Source organism: Falco rusticolus, chromosome 8 (genome assembly GCF_015220075.1).
Source record: "Falco rusticolus isolate bFalRus1 chromosome 8, bFalRus1.pri, whole genome shotgun sequence".
NCBI lineage: Eukaryota > Metazoa > Chordata > Aves > Falconiformes > Falconidae > Falco > Falco rusticolus.
Window position 1 is genome coordinate 48924600 of NC_051194.1, and position 22628 is coordinate 48947227.

General features: G+C 40.6%; 1 protein-coding gene across 1 annotated transcript in view; it reads left to right on the top strand.

The window, feature by feature from the left end:
• Nucleotides 1-270: 270 nt before the first annotated feature.
• The window catches only part of ITGA4 (integrin subunit alpha 4), a 38496-nt gene continuing 16138 nt past the window's right edge, over nt 271-22628 (top strand). Inside the window, exons 1-14 of the mRNA XM_037396615.1 lie at nt 271-691; nt 797-918; nt 7870-7976; nt 8072-8201; nt 9500-9567; nt 10178-10307; nt 13792-13877; nt 14211-14270; nt 14361-14498; nt 15501-15612; nt 18654-18748; nt 19077-19167; nt 20525-20570; nt 20955-21109. Of these exons, the coding sequence (XP_037252512.1) occupies nt 507-691; nt 797-918; nt 7870-7976; nt 8072-8201; nt 9500-9567; nt 10178-10307; nt 13792-13877; nt 14211-14270; nt 14361-14498; nt 15501-15612; nt 18654-18748; nt 19077-19167; nt 20525-20570; nt 20955-21109 (1525 nt within the window). The 5' untranslated portion in view covers nt 271-506. The remainder of the gene's footprint in view (nt 692-796; nt 919-7869; nt 7977-8071; nt 8202-9499; nt 9568-10177; nt 10308-13791; nt 13878-14210; nt 14271-14360; nt 14499-15500; nt 15613-18653; nt 18749-19076; nt 19168-20524; nt 20571-20954; nt 21110-22628) is intronic.

Here is a 22628-nt window from a genome sequence, read left to right on the forward strand (position 1 = left end):
TAGGGAAAGCCTGCTGGCTCTCCTGCCCCCGCCGCCGCCAAAGCGCCCGCCACGCCTCCGGGCAGGTGTACCGCGCCGAGGTGAGGTGAGGGGGGCCGGCTCCCTCGCCGTCCCCGCGGGCGGTGGGATGGCTGCATCCCGCAAAGCCGAGCCCTGCCCGGGGATACGGGGTCCCGCGGGCCGTGCCCCCTTCTGCAGCAGCCCCGTGGGCGCGGACTGGGCGGGGAGAAACCCGACCCCCTGCGCCGGGGAAGGGAGAGGGGCTGCTGCTGCGCGGGAGGAGGCGGCGCGGGCGTGCGACTCCCCCATCCGGAGGGGACACCCCCACCCGGGCTGCGGGGAGGCCGCCCGGCCCGGCCCGCCGGTAGCAGAAGGCAGCGCAGGGCGCGGGGTGCGCCGTCCCGGGGCAGGGCAGGGCTGGGGCAAGGGCGCGGCGCGGAGCCGGGTAGCGGAGCGAGGCAGGAAGCCGGCGCCGGGCGCCCGTCTGCCTGTGGCCGGCCGGAGCCATGCGGAGCTGCGGGAGAGCGAGGGGGGCTGCGGGCTGGGCCGCCCCGTGGCTCCTGCTGTGGCAGTGCCTGCCGACGGCGCGGCCCTACAACCTGGACACTCAGCACCCGCTGCTCTTCCGGGGGGGCAACGGGACCCTCTTCGGGTACTCGGTTCTTCTGCACCGCCACGGCGAGGAGAGCTGGTGAGTCCGCGGCCGGGCCGCCCCCGGGGGGACACGTTTCCCCTTCCGCGCCTTCTCCCGGCGCCGACGGCCGCGGCCCCTCACGCTGCCGTCTCTGCCCCGCAGGCTCGTGGCGGGCGCGCCCCGGGCCAGCTGGCCCGCCAACAGCTCGGTGGTCAGCCCCGGGGCCATTTTCCGGTGCCGGATCGGGAGGAACCCCCGCGGGCGGTGCGAGCAGCTCCAGCTGGGTGAGTCGGCGGCGGGGCGCGGGCGGGCACCCCCGGCGCTGGGCCGCGGAGGGGTCGGGGGGCGGCGGGACAGGACGGGACGGACGGTGCGGGGAGGGCCGCGCGCCCCGCGCCGCCTCTGCCGCCGCCTTCAAGCAGACGGGCTGGGGGCGGCTGCTCCTGGGCTTTTCCTTGTTACACTGGCGTCCATCTCTCACTGAAGGGCGAGATCAGCGCTGTTGCCGCAGAGCAGCAACGGCGGCACCTTTTTTTTTTCGGTAGGCAGAAACCAAATGCCCGAAAACCTAATTTAGAGAAGTTGTGCGTGCCGGCAGCCGCTCCCGCAGTTTGCTTTCGCACCTTTTCAGCACCGAGTTAAGAAGCCTCGGGAGAGCTGCGGCCTGTGTCGTGCTTCTCAGCAGAAAGCTAGTTAGTTGGGCATTCAGAGCAGAGGGCAGATGCAATTAGCTCAGGGATGGGGGGGTGTGGGTGGGTTGGAGGTACGTGCCTAAATAGTCTTTCCTGCAAAGCCTTCTTTGTAGAAGCCACCCGAAAGTAACTCTGAACCAGTCCTCTTATGCATGGGGTCACCCTGCTTCCACATTTGTTGAAAAATTGAGTTTCAGGGAACAAAGCTATCTTTGACTGAATCATTTTTTCCAGCTCCTGCATTTAACCTAACTCCTCTCTGCCTCCCCAGTCCCCATGCGTGGGAGATGTAGCTGGATGCACTTATCCCATTTCCAACCATTTGATACTTGGCAGAAAGGAGAACACGTTGCAGCAGGTCACTGTCATTGTGCATAAATTGCTTTGGACTCTCTGCTTGACCTCCTTGCACAGTGCTGTTCATTCTATCCCTATGCTATGCACAGGAAGCTTCGCGAACTTTCTATCCTTCTGTGACTGAGACCATCCGATCCGTTACCACTGTGAGCTTGCCGCCCAGTAAGGATAAGAAGCGCGGGAAAGGGTTTTCAAAATACTTGAAACAAAGCAATAGCACACCATGGACTGATGGGCTTTCAGGGCAGAGCGCAGCCTTCTGTGACAAAAATGCTAAAATAATTATTTCTCTACACATCTATGCATAACACATAGAACTGGCAGGTTCTATCCATTTTTTTCCTACAGATAGAAATAAGAGTTATTTTTTATAAGCTACAAAAAATAAAGGGGTATCTTTACATGTAGCCACACAAGGCAAAGACAAGCAGTTGCTCATGGAAATAATGGCACTTAAACTTATTCCAGCCCACGTAGGGTTTTTTTTTTCCTTTTTCTGAGTAATTTCATTCCAATATTAGACCTATTGAAAAACAATACATAACAAAGAGCTTTTTTCTCCAACTGCTTGTCTGTAAGAGGAGGCTTGCAGAAGTCAAGTAAGTCAGCTAAAGTGGTGCAATAGCGTATGCTAAGAGGCAATAAACCCCTGCTCCTGCGTTCGAGGTAAAAATAGTCCTTCACTGTGTGGGCGAAGGGAAGGAGGGGAAGGGTAGAAAGTTTCAGGTTCTTTGAAAGCTACGTGCATTTGCAGTACTTCGCAATTTATTCAGTTACGCAGTGGAGAAACAAAAGCTCTAACACAGTTAACTTGATGGGCTTTTCCTCAGTAGCTTAGGGGATTATAAATTAAATGATGCAACAGATGAATGAAAATGTTTATGTGGTTCCAAAGGCTTAATTTAACCCAGCTTCTGTTCCCGGGTTTAGAGGCCGCCGTTTACTCAGTGGTGCTTACTGTCTTGTTCCGCACTTTTAAAAATAGTGATACAGCTAGAGATTTTTGCAAAATGTTTGTTTCCCTTAGTGCTAAATGACATCTTTACATCACTAAGGTACTTCTACAGTGTTCCTGAAGTTCAATAGGTACTGGAAAGAAGTGCTCTATTGTTAAACAGGTCAGTGAGGTCAATGAAGAAGCCAAAGGCAGCTGTGGTGCATGGGATGTAAATGAAGTAGGATGGTATCTGAGGTTTGTTAAGCCTCTGCCATCCTGCCGAGCCTCACAGAAATACACAAGGGAACTTGCAATTGCAAAGCTGAACTTAATTATCTCTTGTCTAACTCATTCAGGCTGTCAGCAACTTTTGGACGTAATGTTTTTATCCACGCTGTGTCTTTTGGTCAGTGGCCTCCTCGTTCTGCTTGGATTATTGCCAGTGACCAGTTTGGGTTCTGATCTCGTAGAATAGCGTAATTTCCTTTGAAAAATGTGCGTGGATATGTTACGTTGCTGGGAAAGGCAAATTGAGAAATAACTATTTCTGTCTTCCTCTTAAATACTTGAATTCACATTTCTTTCAGTAAAAGAATCTTTGAGGTAACAAGTTTCTAATTATGAGTCATAGAAATGTAGAAGTGACAAGAGGCAATAGCAATGGGTTTATCCAAATGTTGGGCCTCTAATAAGTGGATGTGAATTACTTAGAGACATAAATATGCTAAAACACTCTGTTGCTATTTTTCACTAAAGTGGCCTTGAAACTGCCATGACTAATTAATGAAGGATTCATGCACAATTAGGAAGACTCTGATCACACAAAACTGCTGTTGTATTTTTTATGTCACACGTTCCTATCTGCTCCCTCAGTAGAGAAAGAGTTGCTGGGAATAGTCCTGTGCTGCAGTCATCCCAGCATCTGGAAATAACTCATCCAGCATTCTTTAGAGAATTTTAATGTTGTTCAAGGTGTTGCAGAGGCCTGGGTCTGGTTTAAAAGCTGAGAGGAGACATGAGATACACTAGGAAATCTTTGTCTTCCCAGCACCTCACTGGCGCTTTTTAAGTCTCTCTCCAGTTGCTAAATAGAGGAGTCATGTTTTGAGAGTTTCTTTTCTAGTTCTAGTACTTCTGTCAATGGTGTCAAGTATTCTAGACTGCTGATTATTTTTTTTTTTTTTTGTCTTTGGGGTATTTTTAAACGATTACTTACATTAGATGCAGAGACTTGTAATCAGGCTCTAGGCACAAATACAAAATACAGTGCTCCAGGTTTATTATTTGGAGCACTAGGTGTCTGTCTTCTAATCTTTTGAATTTCAAACCCTTGCCCATGTCAGTCTGGGGTAGTCATAAATTGTTGCAGAACTTGCACAAAGTTCTTTAGATGTTTTGACCTGTTACGTTTTGGACTTGCAAAACATTATAGAAATTCTTCAACAAAATTGCTCTCAGATTTGAAACAGAGTGATTTACTAGCTAAAAATACAGGAAACAATTTATAAAAGTTACCGTATAGTCCAGGAGCGGGAAGTTTTAAGTACAAATGTACACAGTAAATTCAGTACATATTGTTTCATAAGGCCAGAAAGCTCTGCCTGCAGTTCCAGCCTTCCACTCTTTAAGTCCCTGCTACAATTAACCTCTGAACAAATTGCCCTCTAGCTCCCCCAGCTGAATCATTACAATGGAAAAGTGAACAGTTAATGGCTTTCCCCAGAAGGCTGAGCTGTATTTGTTCAACTTTTTATTTCAGTAAGTTTTGCCTTTGGTAGACTGGCTTTTTGATCTCACTCGCATTGCTCATACCCTGCCAGTGATCTCCTTTGAAATAGCCATAGTATTCCAAAGGAGACAGGACCTTCTGGACCTAGGTCTGTTAAAGAGTTATGGAAACAGCTGGCATTTAACTAAAATGTTTTGGGTAGTATTGGTTTGAAGGACATAAGAGGGGTAAGACCTGTGAAATCTGTGAAAAGAGAAAAGATTGCCTTGGATGAATGAAAAAAAGAGTCTGATGAGGCCCTGACATCTAGGAGCAGGGTATCAGAAGGCTTGTCATCTTTGCAGTTGACTTCATAGTTTGAATCAATTAGCAATAGGACCAGAGGAGTTCTAGGGGGATGAATAGGATCATGGGAGGCTGTTGGACATGGAAAGCACTGGAGCAAGTTATATAAAACTGGTTTCTCAGATGACATTGCAAACATCTGTATCGGAGTCCTTGAGGCCAAAGCTAGAAGTGGCTTTATAAGTTGTGACCTTATTTGTATGCGACTGTGCTGTTTTTGTGGATGTGTGCAGCGGGGATTATAGCAGAAGTGTATCTTCCAGCTGTGTAATGTACACAGGCTGGGCAATTACTTATCTCTCGGTGACTTTATGACAGTGCCTGCTCCTTTTCCCTGAGGCAACCAAGCTGCTGTGTCCTCTTGAGTTTATGCAGTGTTGCTCTATTGCTTGTGCAGATTATCGCATTTTCTCTTCTCATTCAGTAAAGCTTTCACAATGTCATACACTGAGCAGGGGCTCATCATGGCGTCTGGGATGTCAGGCCCTTGCTTCTCTTACCCACAAAGGCCTATCGTTTTCAATGAATACTTGCCAGGCAGAGAAAGTAAGGAGATGTAAGACAGCAGGTCAGCAGAGGGCCAAAGTGAACCTGAATCAAGAAGGTATGCTGGAGCCGAGGAAAAGGGGAGTACAATTGAAGGAGCATGAAGGAATGATGGTGCTTTTTCTTGTTATGGACCTCTGAAATAGGCCCAGGAATGAAGCACTGAGATGAGCGAAACTTACTTGTATGTCTCATGTCATCTTTGTTTGGTCTTATTTGACTTATTGACAGAAAGTTTCAGAAAACCTCTTGAGACCTAAATTTATGACACCGGTCTTTTCCACTTCTTCCATTTCCTGCAAAACCACAAACCCTATAAAGCAAACCCAAGGTAAGTTATTGTCGTAAGGAAGGCATTGCTAGAATGGAGTTACCAAAAGTGCCTTTTGTGATTCAAAGGAGGATTAATTCTTACAAGTGGGAGTGTAATGGAACTTTGTTTCTGAGGAGATTTCAATCAGATTAACATGCTCTGTAATTCATGCAAACCATGGAAATGTCTCCCTCAGGAAGTGAGGAGTTCTATGTGACATAAGTCTAAAAATGAATTCCAAACATGTGTCTGAAAATGATATATATTCAGTACATGGAAGTTCACATCACTGACATTAGCCAAGTAGGAGAATTCAGAAGCTTATCACTTAAATCTCTGTAACTGACAACCTGCAGAACAATCAACTTTTTTTTCTGTTTTTTTCAAGTAGCACATTTTACTTTGTGCTTGTCTTGGGGTAAAAGCTTGCATGGTTTTAATTACTGTTCCTCAGGTGACCTACAGGAATTGTTAAATTACAGTAAAATAAAACTCTTGGCTCAAAGACAATTGAATATCATGTTATTATGAGTGCTAAGGCTGGTTCCTATTTACTTAAATTCTGCATACTATTTCCTTGATGTCTTAGGGAAAGGCACATGGGGGAGGAAGTAGTAAATAGATGAAGGAGGGTCAGATGTCTCTTGACCCTGTGAAGGGTGTTTTGGAAACAGGTAGAGTACACCTGTGGTTTGCAGGGTGTGGCATCCTCTCTGCAGTATGGTGACTGATTCCACACTGCACTACTCTGGTCTGTCCATCAGAGCAGGGAGAAAGCGTGATGTTTGGAAGAAGTGGAGAGATAGTATGGGAAGAAGAAGAAATGAAGGCTCCAGCAGTTTATTCAGATAAATGTCAATTTATAGGCCTGTCGCAAAACAGCAGGGAACAAGCTCTGAAGTAAGGATGGTTGTTGGGTTTTATTCCTACAAATGCCACCCCTGATGTTATCTTACCGTGTGATAAAGAATTGTCTTGATTCCATTAATCTGGCATTTTCTCTCAAAAAGCCCATGACATTCTAGCTATAAAATCATTTAAGTCAGTGTTGATTGTGAGAATATATGTAGCAAAGCCCACATTCATTCATCTTTCTCCTGGCTACTGAGTAGACTAGATGTATCCTTTATTCTGTTTCCATATTTAGTCAATATTGTGCAGTTGTTTGTGCTGTAAAAGAAATTGAAGAAGTCTGCTAAATTAGAAGTGTATTTATTTAAACTCTGTAATGCATAGGACAGTAATAAATCTTAGCTCTGATGTGAGTACAGTTTTGCCAGGGTGGGGGGTTTATTTATTTTCCCTCTCAGACAATGTCTGGGTCAGCACTGGTGCCCTGGGTCTGTGCTGGCACCATCTTCTGGGTGACTCCAACCCCTTAAACATCAAAAGTTTCGGGTTCACCAGTCACTGCATTGAATCTGGGGAAGTCTTAGGAATTATGCAAAAGTGATTGTTCAAACGATGTGATGCATTTCCTTATTTTGTAAGAAGCTTTTTCATAAACTGTGTCATGCTGGTGCATAGAAAATACTGGTTCAGTAATTTTCTTAATGTTTATTCATATGAACATCTTACAGATTAAAAGCTTGCTTTATATAACTTGGAATACTTTTAAATTTGTAGCTTCTCCTCACCATGGGTATTGCTACTGCTTTCTAGAAGGAAGCAGGTATTTGCTAACTTGGCAATACTGTAGCCTTTTGGTGGGGTTAGATGAAATTTCACTAGGTTTTAAAAACTAACTCTCCTTAAGGACAAAAACAAAGAGGTACTGCTAAATAATTGCAACAGTGCAAGGGCATGCATACACAATGATCTGACATCCCCACTAGGGATTGCAGTTATACACCCTTTATTTGATAGACATTTACAGTAGAGATCATTTTGAGGTCTGCTACCAGTAGATACTTAGCTGGAGAGATGCTTGCATCAGGCTAGAGTTAGGTAGCCTCACGGTATTACTTGTGTTTCTTATGAACTTTCAGGCTGAAGAACACTTGCAAAGCCAGCCCTTCACCACAATGAGCTTAATGTTACTTTTGGTCTTAATTTCGATAATGACAGAGAAGCCAGTCCTCACTGCCAACCTATCATGTTCAGAACCGGAATGCTCCCTTTGGCTACGTGCAATCATACCTTTGTTTGGGAAGAAAGTAAAAAGTCTACATGGCCTCTGTAAGACAGAGATAGAGGTCAGATCAACCAAACCTGAGTTACTGTAGTCTCCCTATAGAGTTCTTGGGTGCTTCTGTTACCCCCCACATGGCCCTTCAGCTTGTCCCCCTGTTCAGAGTGGTGGTCTTTGTGTTCTAGGCAACCCCAGTGGAGAGCGCTGTGGGAAGACTTGTTTGGAAGAGCGTGATAATCAGTGGCTGGGTGTCAGCTTATCAAGGCAGCCAAAAGAAAATGGATCTGTCGTTGTATGTATTAACCGCTGGAGCTGCATGTCTGTGCATCAGACGGCCTTCACTTTTCTTATGCTTCTGTGTCAAACATCTTGTTTTTTTATTGGTAGGCTTGTGGACATAGATGGAAAAATATCTTTTACATAAAAAATGAACACAAACTCCCATATGGTATTTGTTTCGCCATCTCTTCTGATTTTCGAACTGAACTGAGCAGAAGAATATGCCCATGCTATATAGGTAAGCAGAAGGCTTGGGCCCTCTATAGAAATGGTAATGTACAGAATTGCATGGTGCAGTTTGTGAAGAGCAGGCTTTCTGCAGCCAAAGGTTTGAAGATTGAGTGCTGATGATACGAGTCTAACTTATGATGTGAATTTGTTAGCAAGATGTTAATCACTTCATAGAAAAGCTGCTTTCAACAGGTAAAAGGAATAGTTTAAATAGGGCGTCAAGATACTTGCTCCTTGGACTGGATCACCGGAGGATGTGTGCTCCTCAAAAAAAGGCCGGTAGAGGACATCTGTCCTTCCTTTACTCTGTCATTTGCTTGCTCTGCTCAGGAGAGTGCTTCTCAGCAGAGCAGCACTAATGCCTGTAAATGACTGTTGCTGCCTGCTCCTTAGCCTTTGATCCAAAGCTGCTGTAGTTCCTTGACACGGGGTGTGTGTCCCTGTTTCTCACTTGCCTCCTGCCAAGGCCACTGCTGTGGCGTGAGACCTTCAGTGTTCCTTCCTCAGAGGACTTTAGGAGCAGAGTAAGGGTCAAGACCTGAAGTTATAAACAAGTCTATCCCTACCTTCCTTTCATACCTACATCCCATCCAGGGGAACAATCTCATGACCCTGCCCCTTGCCAAAGCAGGGATGAGCTGACGATCAGGCCTTTCTGTGCAGACTGATAAAGTCACGCCATCAAACATCCTGCTGCTGGCTTTGGGAGATGTTTACGAGCATTGATGAAATCATGCATTTATCTTTGGTGACTTTTTAAGTCAACAACTGTATGGATGAGATGAAGGGAACCCTGTTGGGAGGCAGTTAGCAAAGAACAGCAGGAAAACAGAACTGGGAGAGTTGGATGTAACAACAGCTGCTAAGGGTGTCTAAAGTAGCCATAGCACAAGCACTAGTGGAGCATCAGGGCAACTCCTATCAGGATACGTAAGCCTGTCAGTCAGATTACACCTGAATTATACAGAGCGGGAGAGAAGCTTATCTAGCTGTGCTGCTCAAACTATTTGTGCTATTTCATTCACAGAACAATTTAAAAATAAAAGTAGAGTCTTTAAAGTCATAAGATTTTAAAGGCAGCTGTGATCAAGTGATCCATAGTGCTCTGAGTTCTTTACAATATTATATTGAAGCTAAAGGCTATATAGTGGAATCCAGTGATTTTAATTGTATTGCAGAACTGAAAACCAACATTGTTTTGGTTTGGGTTTTTTTTAACTTGTCTCAACTTCTGTTTAAGACCTGGTAAAAAGTTCTGAAACTGTGTGCTGCTTATTCTTTTTAATATTTCTTGCCCATCCCCAGATCATGTGCGAAAGTTTGGAGAAAACCATGGGTCATGCCAGGCTGGAATGTCAAGTTTTTACATTGAGGTGTGTATTAAAGATACCAAATTTATACTTACTTATACATATATATATACATAAAAGTGTATATGTAAATGCAAACATTAATGCTGTCTTTTATTGTGGGAGGATAAAAACAGACTTTTCTCATTTCTTTTTAATTGAATCTTGATAAGACATGAATACTTTTACACCTTGTTTAATCCGAAGTTACTTTTCATCTGGAAAAAGAGCATGAATTTAATAGAGTATGTAGTTTTATTAGTCTCTTTAAAGTAGTGTTTAATGTAACTTTAACACTAAAAACGCTTATCTTCTTGCTTTCAGAGTAATGTTCTGTATTATTTAATCTCCATTTCACCCTAAGGTTATGATTTCTAAAAAACTCTTTTGAGAAGACAGTATCCTGTTTGTTGCTCTCTTAAGTTGTTCACAGCTGAAAGTTTTTAATAAACATATTTTTAGAAAGGCTGAAAAATGTGATCTAGTGGTAATCCTCCAGTACTGAGCCAGATGCATCTCCAGTAGAATTTCATTGAATTCACAGGGGTTCTAAAGAAAAGTGTTTGGCTTGTTTTGCTTATTTTCATGAAAATTTAAATATGAATAACATGGCTTTCTTTTGTTTTTCTTTTAGGACTTAATTATAATGGGAGCCCCTGGATCATTTTATTGGACTGGTTCTGTTTTTGTATACAATACAACTGCAAATACAATCCATGCTTATACAGATTCAAATAACCAAGTGAAATTTGGCAGTTATCTAGGTACTTAAAAGTATTTAATACTCTACAAAATTATAAGCCAAATAATTGGCTAAATAGCTGATCTCAAAGTGTTTATCAGTGCTTGCTTTATTAATCACAGAAGCAACGGTTCTCAAGATGTGTTCTGATTTTGTTAACATCAGAATTTAAGTCGTTTTGTTTCCTGTCTGTTCTTTATACATGGAAGCTTCTCATCTCTCCACTGAGTTTCTATCATTTTTTGATTTAAAAAGTAGAGAGATGCTTCTGGTTAGCAATGGTTTACACTTCACTGTTAAGTCTGAAATGCTGCCAAGGGCTTTCATAGCAAAAGACATAATGGTTTCACGTGTAACAAACTTTGTATTTCTGTTACAGTGAAAACAAGTCTCAGTTACATTGTCAATAAGGGGAAGTGTCCTATGACCTTAGGAGACAGACCTACCTCCAATTGTGTTTTTTTATAGGTTTGAGTCTTTGTTGGTTTTGGTTTTTTTTCTGTTCCGACTATATCTTTGTCAGGATACATGGGAAGGCAAATCTTATCTACAAATGTCTGCAAAAACAGCCATGAGGCTCCTACTCAAGTACCAATATCCAAATAGTTAGCTGAATTTAGTGCTAGAACTTGCAGGTGTTTATGCCAAGAGCTGTCAGCAGCTTTAGTTTTCTCACTACACACTAAGAAAAACTTATTTGTCCTTCTTGAACTCCTGAGCAAGAATATTTTTGCCTGTGACCATTGGTTTTTGCATTTTCCCTTTCATAGATCTGGTTCACGTGGATAAACATTTCCTGTTTATTATTTCACTTCTTTTGACAGTAGGAAGCAGGTATACATTATGAAATAACTGTTACGAAATACAAAGTGGCTAACACTTCAGAATTCAGTACTGAGCCTTGCAAAGGCTGCAGTTGGGCTCTGTGGGAAACTCAAGCAAAAGAGACACTGGCTGGTAAAAGGTGGTCAGATACCCAGATCACTATGGTTTTTTGTCCTTTTATAGGACAAACGAAAAACTTCAGAGAATGCTTGTTCCAGCTTCTCAGTAACAATCAGCAGAAAAAATATTGCACCTGTCTGGGGAAAAAAATAGCTTATTCCGGATTTCTGCTCCTACAAGTATAAGAGTGAGAATTTCTGTAATGAATGAGTCAATTCGTTAATAGCCAAAAGCCAGATACAGGCAAACAGGTAAAAGCTTGCATAAGGACTTTGCTGGGGAGGGTGCAGGGAAGGCCATTGCATGCATGTGTGGTCTCTTCTAGTTTACTTGGCCACCTAGGACCTGAGATCAGCTGGAGTTTGCTTTGCAAATACTTCTCCAGTGACCTGGTGCAACTGCAACAGCCAGAATGGTAGCTCAGCAGACTACTCTAAACTTGCCCTTTCTACAGTCAAGTATAGAAAGGAACCATTAGCTCACCTGTGTGTGTCTATAGTAGCAGCTGTGATGAACCTGAAATTTTGTGTTGTTCCATGCTACTTAAACCTCTGCTTTGTTCCCTCATAATAATACATAATGTGGTTGAAAGGATGTAAAGGTACCTTCTTTCCCCTCCCTCAGCTTCTGCTGTTCTATCCCATCCTTGGCATTGTTTAAGGCCAAAATCTATTTAGAGTTAATTCTGTTACCAGAGACTTTTATTTTATTTTATGTTAAATCTGAGTTTGCTTCTCCCTTAAATAATGAACAAAAGTATCTTTTCCATGTGGTGGAACTATATTGTGACCTGACTATAATTCAAGCACATGACTAGGCATAATTATCTACTTACATTGTCCTTCTTGCAGGGATAGTTGGTTTCTTTATTTACATATTTTCATTAAACTGTCAAAGAGTGAATTAAAAATTAGAGATTGCAGGAATAGTGTGCAAAAGTATTGTAACATTTTCTGTAAGTTGGAAGAAACAAAGCTGTTTTAAGTACCAGACAATTAAAAGAGAAAAGATGGAAAGAGAAGCTGGTAATACATAACTTTTGGTAGTATTTCCTTGACTACTTCAGAGTGTCTTAGAGAGTAATAACCGACTTCTTTAAAAAAATTAGATAAATGTCAGTCTTTCAAATCAGCTGAGCTTGGTGAAAGAGTAGTCATAGGCACTGAACAAACTGCCTTAAAGAAATCACAAAGTAATTGACAGTTTCTTTTAGGAATCTGAGAACTGCAAATTACGTTTCAGAAAACTGAATAACTTTAGTAATGGCAAAGAGGAGAGAAGTCTGGGGTTGGAAATAAAATTTCATTTGACTATGCGTTTAAATTTACAATGTCAATTATGTGATTTCCCAGGGCCACACCCACCTGTAGTATTTTTATACCACAATAAAAATGAGGGCTATCTGATTACTGTACTTTTGTGTGTGTGTGTGTGTTTGGCTTTTTGGTTTTTTGTTGTTGTTAAAAATCAAAAAAGGTCATTAGAATTACTTATGTTTACACTTCAGCAAAACCAAAATAAATAGAAGATAAAGGTCAGAGGAGGTAAATTAAGTTTCATCCACTTAAGCTTAATTTTTTGTTGAGTAAGTAAAAACTAGGTGTTGACCTTTAAATGATAAATTGCCTTGTTCACCTCTTCTGGCTTAAAATATGAAAAGAAAAAGCTGGCTTAATGAGAACTTGAATTCTAGACACTTATCTTCACAGATGAAAGATTTAAGGCTCATTTTCATCTGATCCAAGATGATTTTTCCTTTTTTCCTGCATGCTGTGAAAATCAACATTGATTCAGTAAATGCAAGAGTAACGGAATATGTTAACTGTCTTCGCTGTTTCAACTTAGCTATAATGTATTCTGGAAGAAGCAAGCATGACTTGTGTAGCTATAGATTAAGGTGTTACTCTTCAGTTTGCAATTCTCTGGCTGGATGTCTGTCACCAAAATATGGTCCTATTTGTTTACAGGTGTCTCCACATACAGCAATACTTTGTTACGTAGATTCATTTTAAAAAGCTGATGCAATGGTTTCTTATTACATAATCAAGCTTTTGCTCCAGTTTATTTCTGGCATTTTCATATGTGCGTGTGTATGTATATGTGCACATGCATATAAGTAGCGCTACATTTCATTATTTCTTTGCAGCCCAGTTACAATAGTCAGGGTAACAGTTGAATTGGGTGTTTCCATGTTGCACTGTATGGAGCTTTGATTGGGTTTATTTGTATTACAATATGGACTCACTGAGCAAGTGCATTATATGCATTTGCAGAAGGTGTTTGCAATTTATTTTATTGTCTTTTAGAGTATGGAAGGTAATTGAGATCCTGGGAAGAAATGAGTGTTTCTGACACATTTTTCTGCTTGCTGTGTCTTACTGTTTGTGTCGATGTTTTGCTTGTATTTCAAAATCTTTATTTTCTGTTTTCATTGCTAACTTGCATGAGGTCTGAATGTCAGACAATAATTTGTGGTGTTGACAGCTTTTGTACGTCATGCTCCCTTTTTTTTTTCTTTATATAGCATTTTCAGTATTGATTAGTGCGTTTTTAATTTACAGGATACTCTGTTGGAGCTGGACATTTTCTGACACCAGCCAGTACAGAAGTAATTGGAGGGGCTCCCCAACAGGAGCAGACTGGTAAAGTAAGAGATTGTCTATACTCTTGGTTTGAAGAATATACCCCTGCATACCCACCCATGTTTTTCCTATTTAGATTAACGTTTTAAAGACAAGTATTGGATAGATATGATTTCTCCTGGGGAGAAAAGTTAAAGGAATGAGGGAAGATAGTCTACATAACGTTGCTGTGAACTGTGGCGTTAAAGAAGGGAACAGATAGGAAATAGTAAATAGCTGTATCTTGTGATATTGTGTGTTGCTTTGCTGATTCTTTAGCACATGCTCTAGAGAAAGCATAGGGAAGTATTTCAGATTACAGTTTACTGAACTCCACTTACATTTTCTTTTCATTTTAGGCATACATCTTTAGCATTGATAAACAACTAAATATTCTGTTTGAAATGAGGGGTAAAAAGGTAAATCTTTCATACTACTTTTCTGCACCTTAGAACTTCCAGCATGTCTTCGTCAAAATTAAACTAATGTGATTTCTTGTTTGCACACAGCTTGGCTCTTACTTTGGAGCTGCAGTTTGTGCTGTAGACCTGAATTCAGATGGCCTCTCAGACTTGCTAGTTGGTGCTCCAATGCAAAGTACCATCAGAGAAGAAGGAAGAGTTTATGTGTATATCAATTCAGGTTCTGTAAGTATTTTCTCTTAAAAATGCATGATAACACAGTCATTGTAGTATAACAAGCTAAGAAGAGATTTCCTCTCTCTTATCATACAGTATCAACTGTAGAACCGTGATGACAGTCCCAGCAGCACTGTGCAGCATACCTGCAAAGGCTAACTGTGTAAACTGTAATGGCATCATTACTTACACTAGTGTTAGAACTGAGGACAGACTGATTTTGTTTCATTGTAACTTCAGGTGGTGACAGCTTGGCGCTACAGACTCTTTGCAGGCTCTTCCATTATCATGCTCACCACTGAGCTGGCATGTGAACAGCAACTTACTTAGCACTTTGGAAACAAACGAGGAGTGAAGAATTTGTGTGCAGTTAGTGGTAGCAGTCAGGAAAGAGACTAGTAGTCCTCAGTTTGGCAAATAAAGTAACAGGACAGTTCATGCATTAGAATTTCCTTTTATTCTTTTTAAGGATCAGAAGTGAAAGTGTAATCACTACTTTTTGTATGCAATTGAATTTATCTGGCTTTGTAAATTTTATTTTTGTATCTTACTTCCCTTCCTTCCTCTTTGCACCAATGTATTTTTATTCTCCTATATAAGCTTGCAATTAACATTCCCTTAACATGTTTTCCTTGCAGATAACTATATCACTCCAGGATACCTGCAACTAACTAAGGCCCAAACAATAGCTCTGAAGCATCTACTGTTACTACTTTTTTAGCAAATATGGTTTTCTCAGAGCCATAAGCCCCCGTATTCTGATACAAGTTTGCTGCTGTTTGCAGGTGTCTGCTATGGGAACACATTGCTGTTCTCTAAAGAACCACTTTCTTACTCTTTATTATTCTTACACTAAATACTGTTAAATATCTTTGATAATGCTCTCTTCTGCACCAAGTTGTTCAGCAGGATTACATATTGGCATCTAAAGTAGTTCTAATATTTTGACTAATATTCCAAGTCACCTGGAAGATGCTCTGTTAATGAGCTGTTGACTCTCTTTTCCTTCAGGAGGCAAAGATGGTAGAACTGAACATAGAGCTCAGTGGGAGTGACTCATATGCAGCCAGGTTTGGAGAGTCCATAGCCAGTCTAGGAGACATAGATAACGATGGGTTTGGAGGTAAGTATATAAAGAAAACCTCTTGGGTTTAATTCTCTCTGAGCATTGAACTGTTAGAATATACAGAAGGATTATGAAAGTCTGAGAATACTTTCAGCTGGTGACTTGACCTTTCTTTTCTACACCACTGGTTTGAAATACAGCTTTTTCACAGTCATTGATGTGTAATACCAAGAGATTATTTTCTGTCACTTTAACAAAGAGTATGAGCATAAGGTAATAACATCATCTGTAACTTAGGCTGCTGGACCTCAAGTGGAATCCCTAATCCTGTTTTAGACATGTGAGACAATGGTTGGAGAAGACTCTGGCAATTTTGTAACATCATAAATAAAAATCACACGTTGAGCCAAGATCTGCTTCTGTGTCACCAACAGGAAATACTAAACACATGGCGATACCGAAAACAACCTGCAAGGTGGAAGGCTTGAGGGACTGCTTCCCAGTCAGGCTTTTAGGTGCCTCATGAGTTGCCTAGCATGGGCTCCCAGAGCAATGGGAGAGCACAGGGAAGGACTTTAATGGCCATGCCCCAGTAGTGAATTCAAAATGTTAATGAGGCTCGGAGGGACCTTTTTCTTCCTGTTGTCTATACAGGAGCATCTGTTTCAGCCACCTATAGTTAGATGCCTAAACAGAAACGGAGAATATCCTCCCTCCCTGTCCCATCACCCAGGCTGAAACACCCTCTCTAAATATGGTGAGATATGTGTGGAAGTTTCCACTGATGTTGTTTGGGTGGAAGCAGCTCAGAGGGCAGAGACATTCAGTCTCTAGACTTTTGTCTAACTTCCATAATGAGCATTAAAGTAATAGAGACCAAAAAGAGAATGCCATGTGAAAGTTGGAGATAAAAGGTATTTTAGTTACAGAAAACAGATGAAAGGATGTAAGATGTGTCATAACACCTAGAATGACTCACACGACCTTCTACTTCTCTTCTGCTTCCAGTCAGACTGCCTGAAATCTATTTGCTGCAGAAAGCCCTATGGTTTACTGCTCTCAGCTTCTTTCCTTCTAAGACCATTCACCAGCTGTCCAGGTAGCCTGCAAAAACACAGCCAACTGGGAGGCCTCCAGCTAGTCTGAAGACAAGCAGAAGGGATGCGGCCCAGTGCTTCATTCATCTTGTCGTGTTTTCGAGCAAATAGGAATGGCCAGTATTCCTGTCTGAAACAGTGGCGTGTGCTCCCCTCCAGCAGAAGGACAGGCATAGGGACAGGATAAAAACGTGACAGATGTTTTCTGCTGTTAAAAAATTCATAGATGGTTTCAGTTTTTCCATCATCAAAACCTGGACTGTATGCAGGGAGCTAATATCCTTTGTGCAAGAGCTGTCAGCTTTTTCTGGGCTGCATCTTTACCATGGCCATATCTCTCTTCATACTTCTGAATTACCCATTTTATTTGCAGCTATGATCCAGGGTTCTCCTTTCACTCTTCTCTTTGCTTTGTGTTCTTGGTCCTGTTCCGTAACCTGCAAAGCTTGGAATGGTCATTCTTTTGTTATCTGGTTTCCTTTTCCTTAAAGTAGTGTTTTCCAACCTACACCCCACCCCTTTGGTATCTGTTCCTCCAACTGTTGTTAAATCTTGTTTCTCCTGTTTTGCATTACCTTCACAATTTTATAAACAAGTTTTCAGGTTTTGCCCCCAAGCATTCGCAAACTGTAAAGGAAATCCATGTACAAATTGTAGGGCTGAGGAACAGAGCAATAAAATCAAATCAATAGCAGCAAAGCAATGTAGGTGTATGAGACGCAATGTCAAATGGGCATTCTAAAACTGCAGGGGGAGGCAGAGCAAACAAGTGGATTGGCTTTTGAAGGGAGCAAAAACGTTGAAAAGTGGAGGCAGTACTGGGAGTGGTGGTAGGAAAAGAAATCTTGTAAGAAAAACAGCTGGAAGAAAAATATAAAGAGAAATGGGGTGTTAGAAACCATTTGTCTGTAGTAAGTAATAAAAAAGCCCAGCAGAGACAACTTCTTCAATGATCTAAACCATCAGTATCAGCCCTGTGAAGATAGTGGTGTGCGTGTTGTAGAATCTGACCTCCTTAAGAACATATGAGTAATTTTAATTAACACAACTTGACTGTCCTATTTTCATCTCACCAATAGAGAGACATAACATATTTTATGTGCTTTAGACACCAAAGTATGGATTTAATCAATATGGATTCAATCAGAGAATTGTTCAGGAAAGCTAGATCGTCAGAGCGCTTCTTTTCTTGTGATTTTGGTTTGGTGCAGCATACAGTATTTCCGATTTGCAGATGGTTCAGTTTTGCTTACTTGCAAACGAAAGTTTACAATTACTAATTTGTACTAGTGACTTTCCAGATGATGTAATTAATCTCCCCCTCCCTCTCTCCCTCCCTCCCTCCACGTTTTGGTTAATAACCTCCAGCTATTTGAACCATGGAGCTTTTTGGTAAGGGCTATTGAGGGTGGGTGGGTTGGTTTGTTGTGTGTCACCACACCCCTCTGGGATTAAATCTTCTAGGCATAAAACATACCCCTTCGTACAAACAAGATACCTTCATTTTCTTGTTAAATGCCTGTTTAAGCCTGTTATCAGATGCTGAGCACATTTCATAGAAGAATAAATGGTTCTTTTCAGGTGGCAGAGTACCTTGTGTGATTTAATCCATGTGGGAATAGCAGAATGCAAGAAAAACATCATAGTTCCATAAATACAAGGCACTTTTTATTATTTTATTTTTTTTTTTAGAAAACCGTGATAATTTGGCTATTCTCCATGATAACCTCTTAAGGGTCAAAGTCGGTATTGGTATGAACAGACTTTGTCTTGAGCAGAACTGCTGTATTTGGTCCTTGTTTTCCAGAAACATAGTACTTAAGGCATTGGGTCAGATTTCTGAGCTGGTTTGTACTGTTCCCATTTGTTTTATATCTATCTTCAGCACTTTCAGTTCATTCATGTAAACTTGGTCTGGCATTGCATGCATCACAACTTGGATATCTTTAACTCTTCCTTGTGTCCTAGTCAACTGATTTCTGTTAAATTGTTTTTCCACAGATGTAGCAATTGGGGCTCCACAAGAAGATAATCTAAAAGGGGTTATTTATATATATAATGGCAGGGAAGATGGAATAACACCGTCATTTTCACAGGTACACTTTTTCAATGAAAAATAATAAATGCAGAAAATCCTTGAGTTTAAATTTGAGAGGGTTTTCCCTTTAATGCTAAGACCATCTGGGGTACTTTAAAAGACTTCAGAATTTTTTTACATAGTCTGTGATTTCCAGTCAGATAGGGTTTATGGGATATAACATTTGCAGTAATTGAGGAATATTATTTTCAGAGGTATACTTTCACAGGTAAGCATGTAACTGCCTTCAGCAGCAGGGTGGTTGTGCTAACATTTTTCATTGGAAACTGTAACTCAAAGATTAGCTTTCCAAGAATAATTTTGTCTTCTGGTTTTTTCCTCCTCAGAGAATACAAGGACATCAAGTCAGTAATTCTTTAAGCATGTTTGGACAATCCATAGCAAGTGGTGTTGATGCAGATAACAATGGTTATCAAGGTAGATTAAACAATTCTGTTTATTTTTCATTTTTCAAAGAGTAGAGATTTATATAGAACAGTTGTACTACTTGTTACTTTTAAGAGAAGCAAAATTTGTTGTTATGATGACATGTCACATCTTGCATTTTGGGAAGGAAAAAAAAAAAAAGATGTAAACCTGAGGCCAAGCAGTCAGTTTTCAGAGTCCTCTATTATTTAAGGACTGAGAAGGATATAATAGTAAGATTGTAGTGCACAAGAGGAAGAAAAATATAATTTTAATTTTTACGTCAGCCATCTCATCTGCTAATGTCACAGTGAGCTAGTTTGGGCACTGGAAGCACGTTTGTTGTCAAGACTAGCATGCTAACCTAAAAATCTTACTGGTCTTCACATAGTCTGGATTTTGCCAGGAGTCACCGAGTTCCTTGACTCTCAGTCTGTGTGAACATTACATTAACCTGACTCAGGGCTCACAGCAGTGGATTAAGGCTGTTGTGGAGTTCTTGTGTGCATGACACAGAAGTGCTAATTTGGTGCAAAACAGCTTAGCTGGTTCCAAGTATATACTCATTGTTTTATACATATTGTCAAAATATATTGACATTTTGCAGATAGGTGTTCTGCCAGGTCAGGTGTTGTTGCCTGTTGTGCCCCTGTGGGTGTAAAAGCAGAAAGTTTTCATGAATTACATGTTGTATGCTCTGGCTATGTCAACAGAAAAAGTTACCCAGGTTAATCTGTAATGCTGGGCTAAGAAGTGGTGTACAAGTAGTCTGCTGTCAGGTCACCTGTTGTTTACTGATTTGGGAGTCACATCCTCAGAGCCTTACATCTTTACTCATTTGACAGTTCACTTTTGCTACCTCATTTGAGAGGTATATATACGGTGTGTATTTTTTGCCTTATTGCATTAATATTTTTCAGTTTGGAATAAATTTAATACGTTTTTTCTATCTATATGTGTAATTCCATACATATATAACAGTTACATATAACTGAATTGCTTATGTATATGTGCACGTGTATAGCAATATTGAATATTTGGATTAAAAAGAAGGCAAGTACCTCCTATTTAGCTAACTCATCTTTCAGTATCAGCCTTTGAAATGTGGACTAGAAATCAAATTGTCACATTACCAATATCTGCAAGTCCAGCAAATTAGCACGCAGTGTTAATGGAAAGTGGGCAATATTTGAGGAATCATCTCCTAGACAGAGAACACCTTTGAATATCATTAGCATATGCCTCCTAATAAATAAAGGGCAAATGGTGTTTTAATGCTGTCCAAAAGGTGAATATGCTACAAAATGCTTGTACCTGAGGAGTAATTCCTATAGACAAATTATGATTATTGATCTAATTTTTTGTACAGATGTAGCAGTTGGTGCGTTTCTCTCGGATTCTGCTGTGGTGCTGAGGTGAGTGCGCTACACTTCAGTGCTTTTAAAGACCATACAATTTAACTGTATTTTTAAATGCAATTTAATAAAACTCAGTAGTATATTTTAACCTCATGGTATTTTTCTTGGGTGTCTTGAACTTCAGTCATTAGGCTCTAGAATGCTCTACAACTGAAACATTTAAGTAAATGCCTTTAAGAAAAAGAAAATACCATTCTAAAACTTCTTGAGCCAACAAATAATGTGCATACAGCTATTTGGATTCTGAAAAGTGCAGATAGCTTAAAAAATTATAATTATAAAATATAAAAATAGATTCCATCAGAAATTGTTAGATTCTGCAGAGATTCTATAAGCTGTATCTGAGGTGTTTTGTGAACAGCCACTTTTTTCCATTCTTAGAACAAAACCAGTGATAATTGTTGAAGCTTCTTTAAAACATCCTAATTCAATAAATCGAACTAATTTGAACTGCATGGAAAATGACCAGCCTTCCATCTGTATGAATTTGAAGATATGCTTTACCTATACAGGACGAGAGGTACCTGGTTATATTGGTAAGCTACCTGGAAAAAATTCTAGTATATGTATTAATTTTAAATGCACCTATTTACAGACTAATGCTGTTGCCATTTAGCGGACCATTATTCTGAGTTCAGTATAAAATGAAAAATTAAAAAAATGGAATTTTTTTAAGCTCATAATTACCCTATAACATCGAGCCATTACACTTGTATTCAGTTTAGAATAACAGCACATCCCTGTTACACGTGTAACCAGAGTTACATGGCCTCAAAGAGATAGTCACATTAAAAAGGTGAGGTACTGTGAGGATGAAGGTAGTAGAACTCCAAGTTGTCTATTGCATCAACGATGTAATCTAAAGTTTTGATGGTAACAAGTTTAGACAAAGACCAATTTTTAGCTAGCTAGCTGGGTTGTGACGCTAAGTAGTTTAGCTGAGGCTGTGCACAACCACTTAGTAGTATCTTCACGTGGGTTTTGCAGCGGTACTAAAACAGTACCATCATAGATAGGATAATTCCAGTACCTGAATTACCTTACCTAACAGTGGTGTGATTTGATTCACACTCATACTTTTGAACTACGTTGTAATGGTGCCATTTTAGATGGTGCCTTTCATAGCATCATCATAATCTGTCATTTTGATAGGTTTTTAAATGAGGTAGCATGCTGTTAGGATTGACAAAGAAATAGAGTGCACTTATTCTGTGAATGCTTTCATTTACGTAGTTGTCCAGGGACCATATTCTGTTTTGCACAGGGCCCAACAGGAGTGTCTTGTCAAATTGTCTGAACTTTCCACATGCAAATGTCGGGTTGTTGCTTTGCAATTAGGTAGGAATTAATGGGCTGTGAGTGTCTTTTCTTAATGTAGAATCAAATGGATTATTCAGCATGATATTCAGATGTCCTTTAAAAGCAGTCCTCCCAGACATGGACCAAACCATAGGGGAGTGCTGTAGGATGCAGTCTTCTGCTTAGCAATATAGAAAAGACGTTCCCTTCATAAAGCCATGGATCGTAAAGACCACTGTGGAACATGATGTCAAAGAGAGGGAGTCCCATCACAATTACTGAAAAATACATCTTGTATTTTATTTTATATAATGCATATTTTGTTTTTGGCAAAAACTGGTATGGCTTGAAGCAATATCTATTGGAGGGAGTATTCATGGTGAGCTTATTTTAAATAATTCACTGTCTAAATTTGACTGTATTGCCTGGGTGCTTTTAACTTTCCTGTCACGTTCTCTATGTAAACCGCAAACAGCCCTGCAAATACGTGACGGGTAAAATTAAATTGCTTACATCTTCTGTATGAGAGTATACAGTATCCTTCAGGAACACATTATGAAGAACACATTCAACAATGAACTGTGAAGTTCCAAGTTCAGATCTTTTGAAATTCATGCTTGTTGTGAAAGATGAGCAGTTGGACTGGATTACCCTTGCTGAATTTGTATATTAAACTTTTCAACTAAAATAGGAAAGATTACAGGAAATTCTAGATACCCTGACTCAACTTTTGGCAGAGCTTAAAAAGTACTAGAT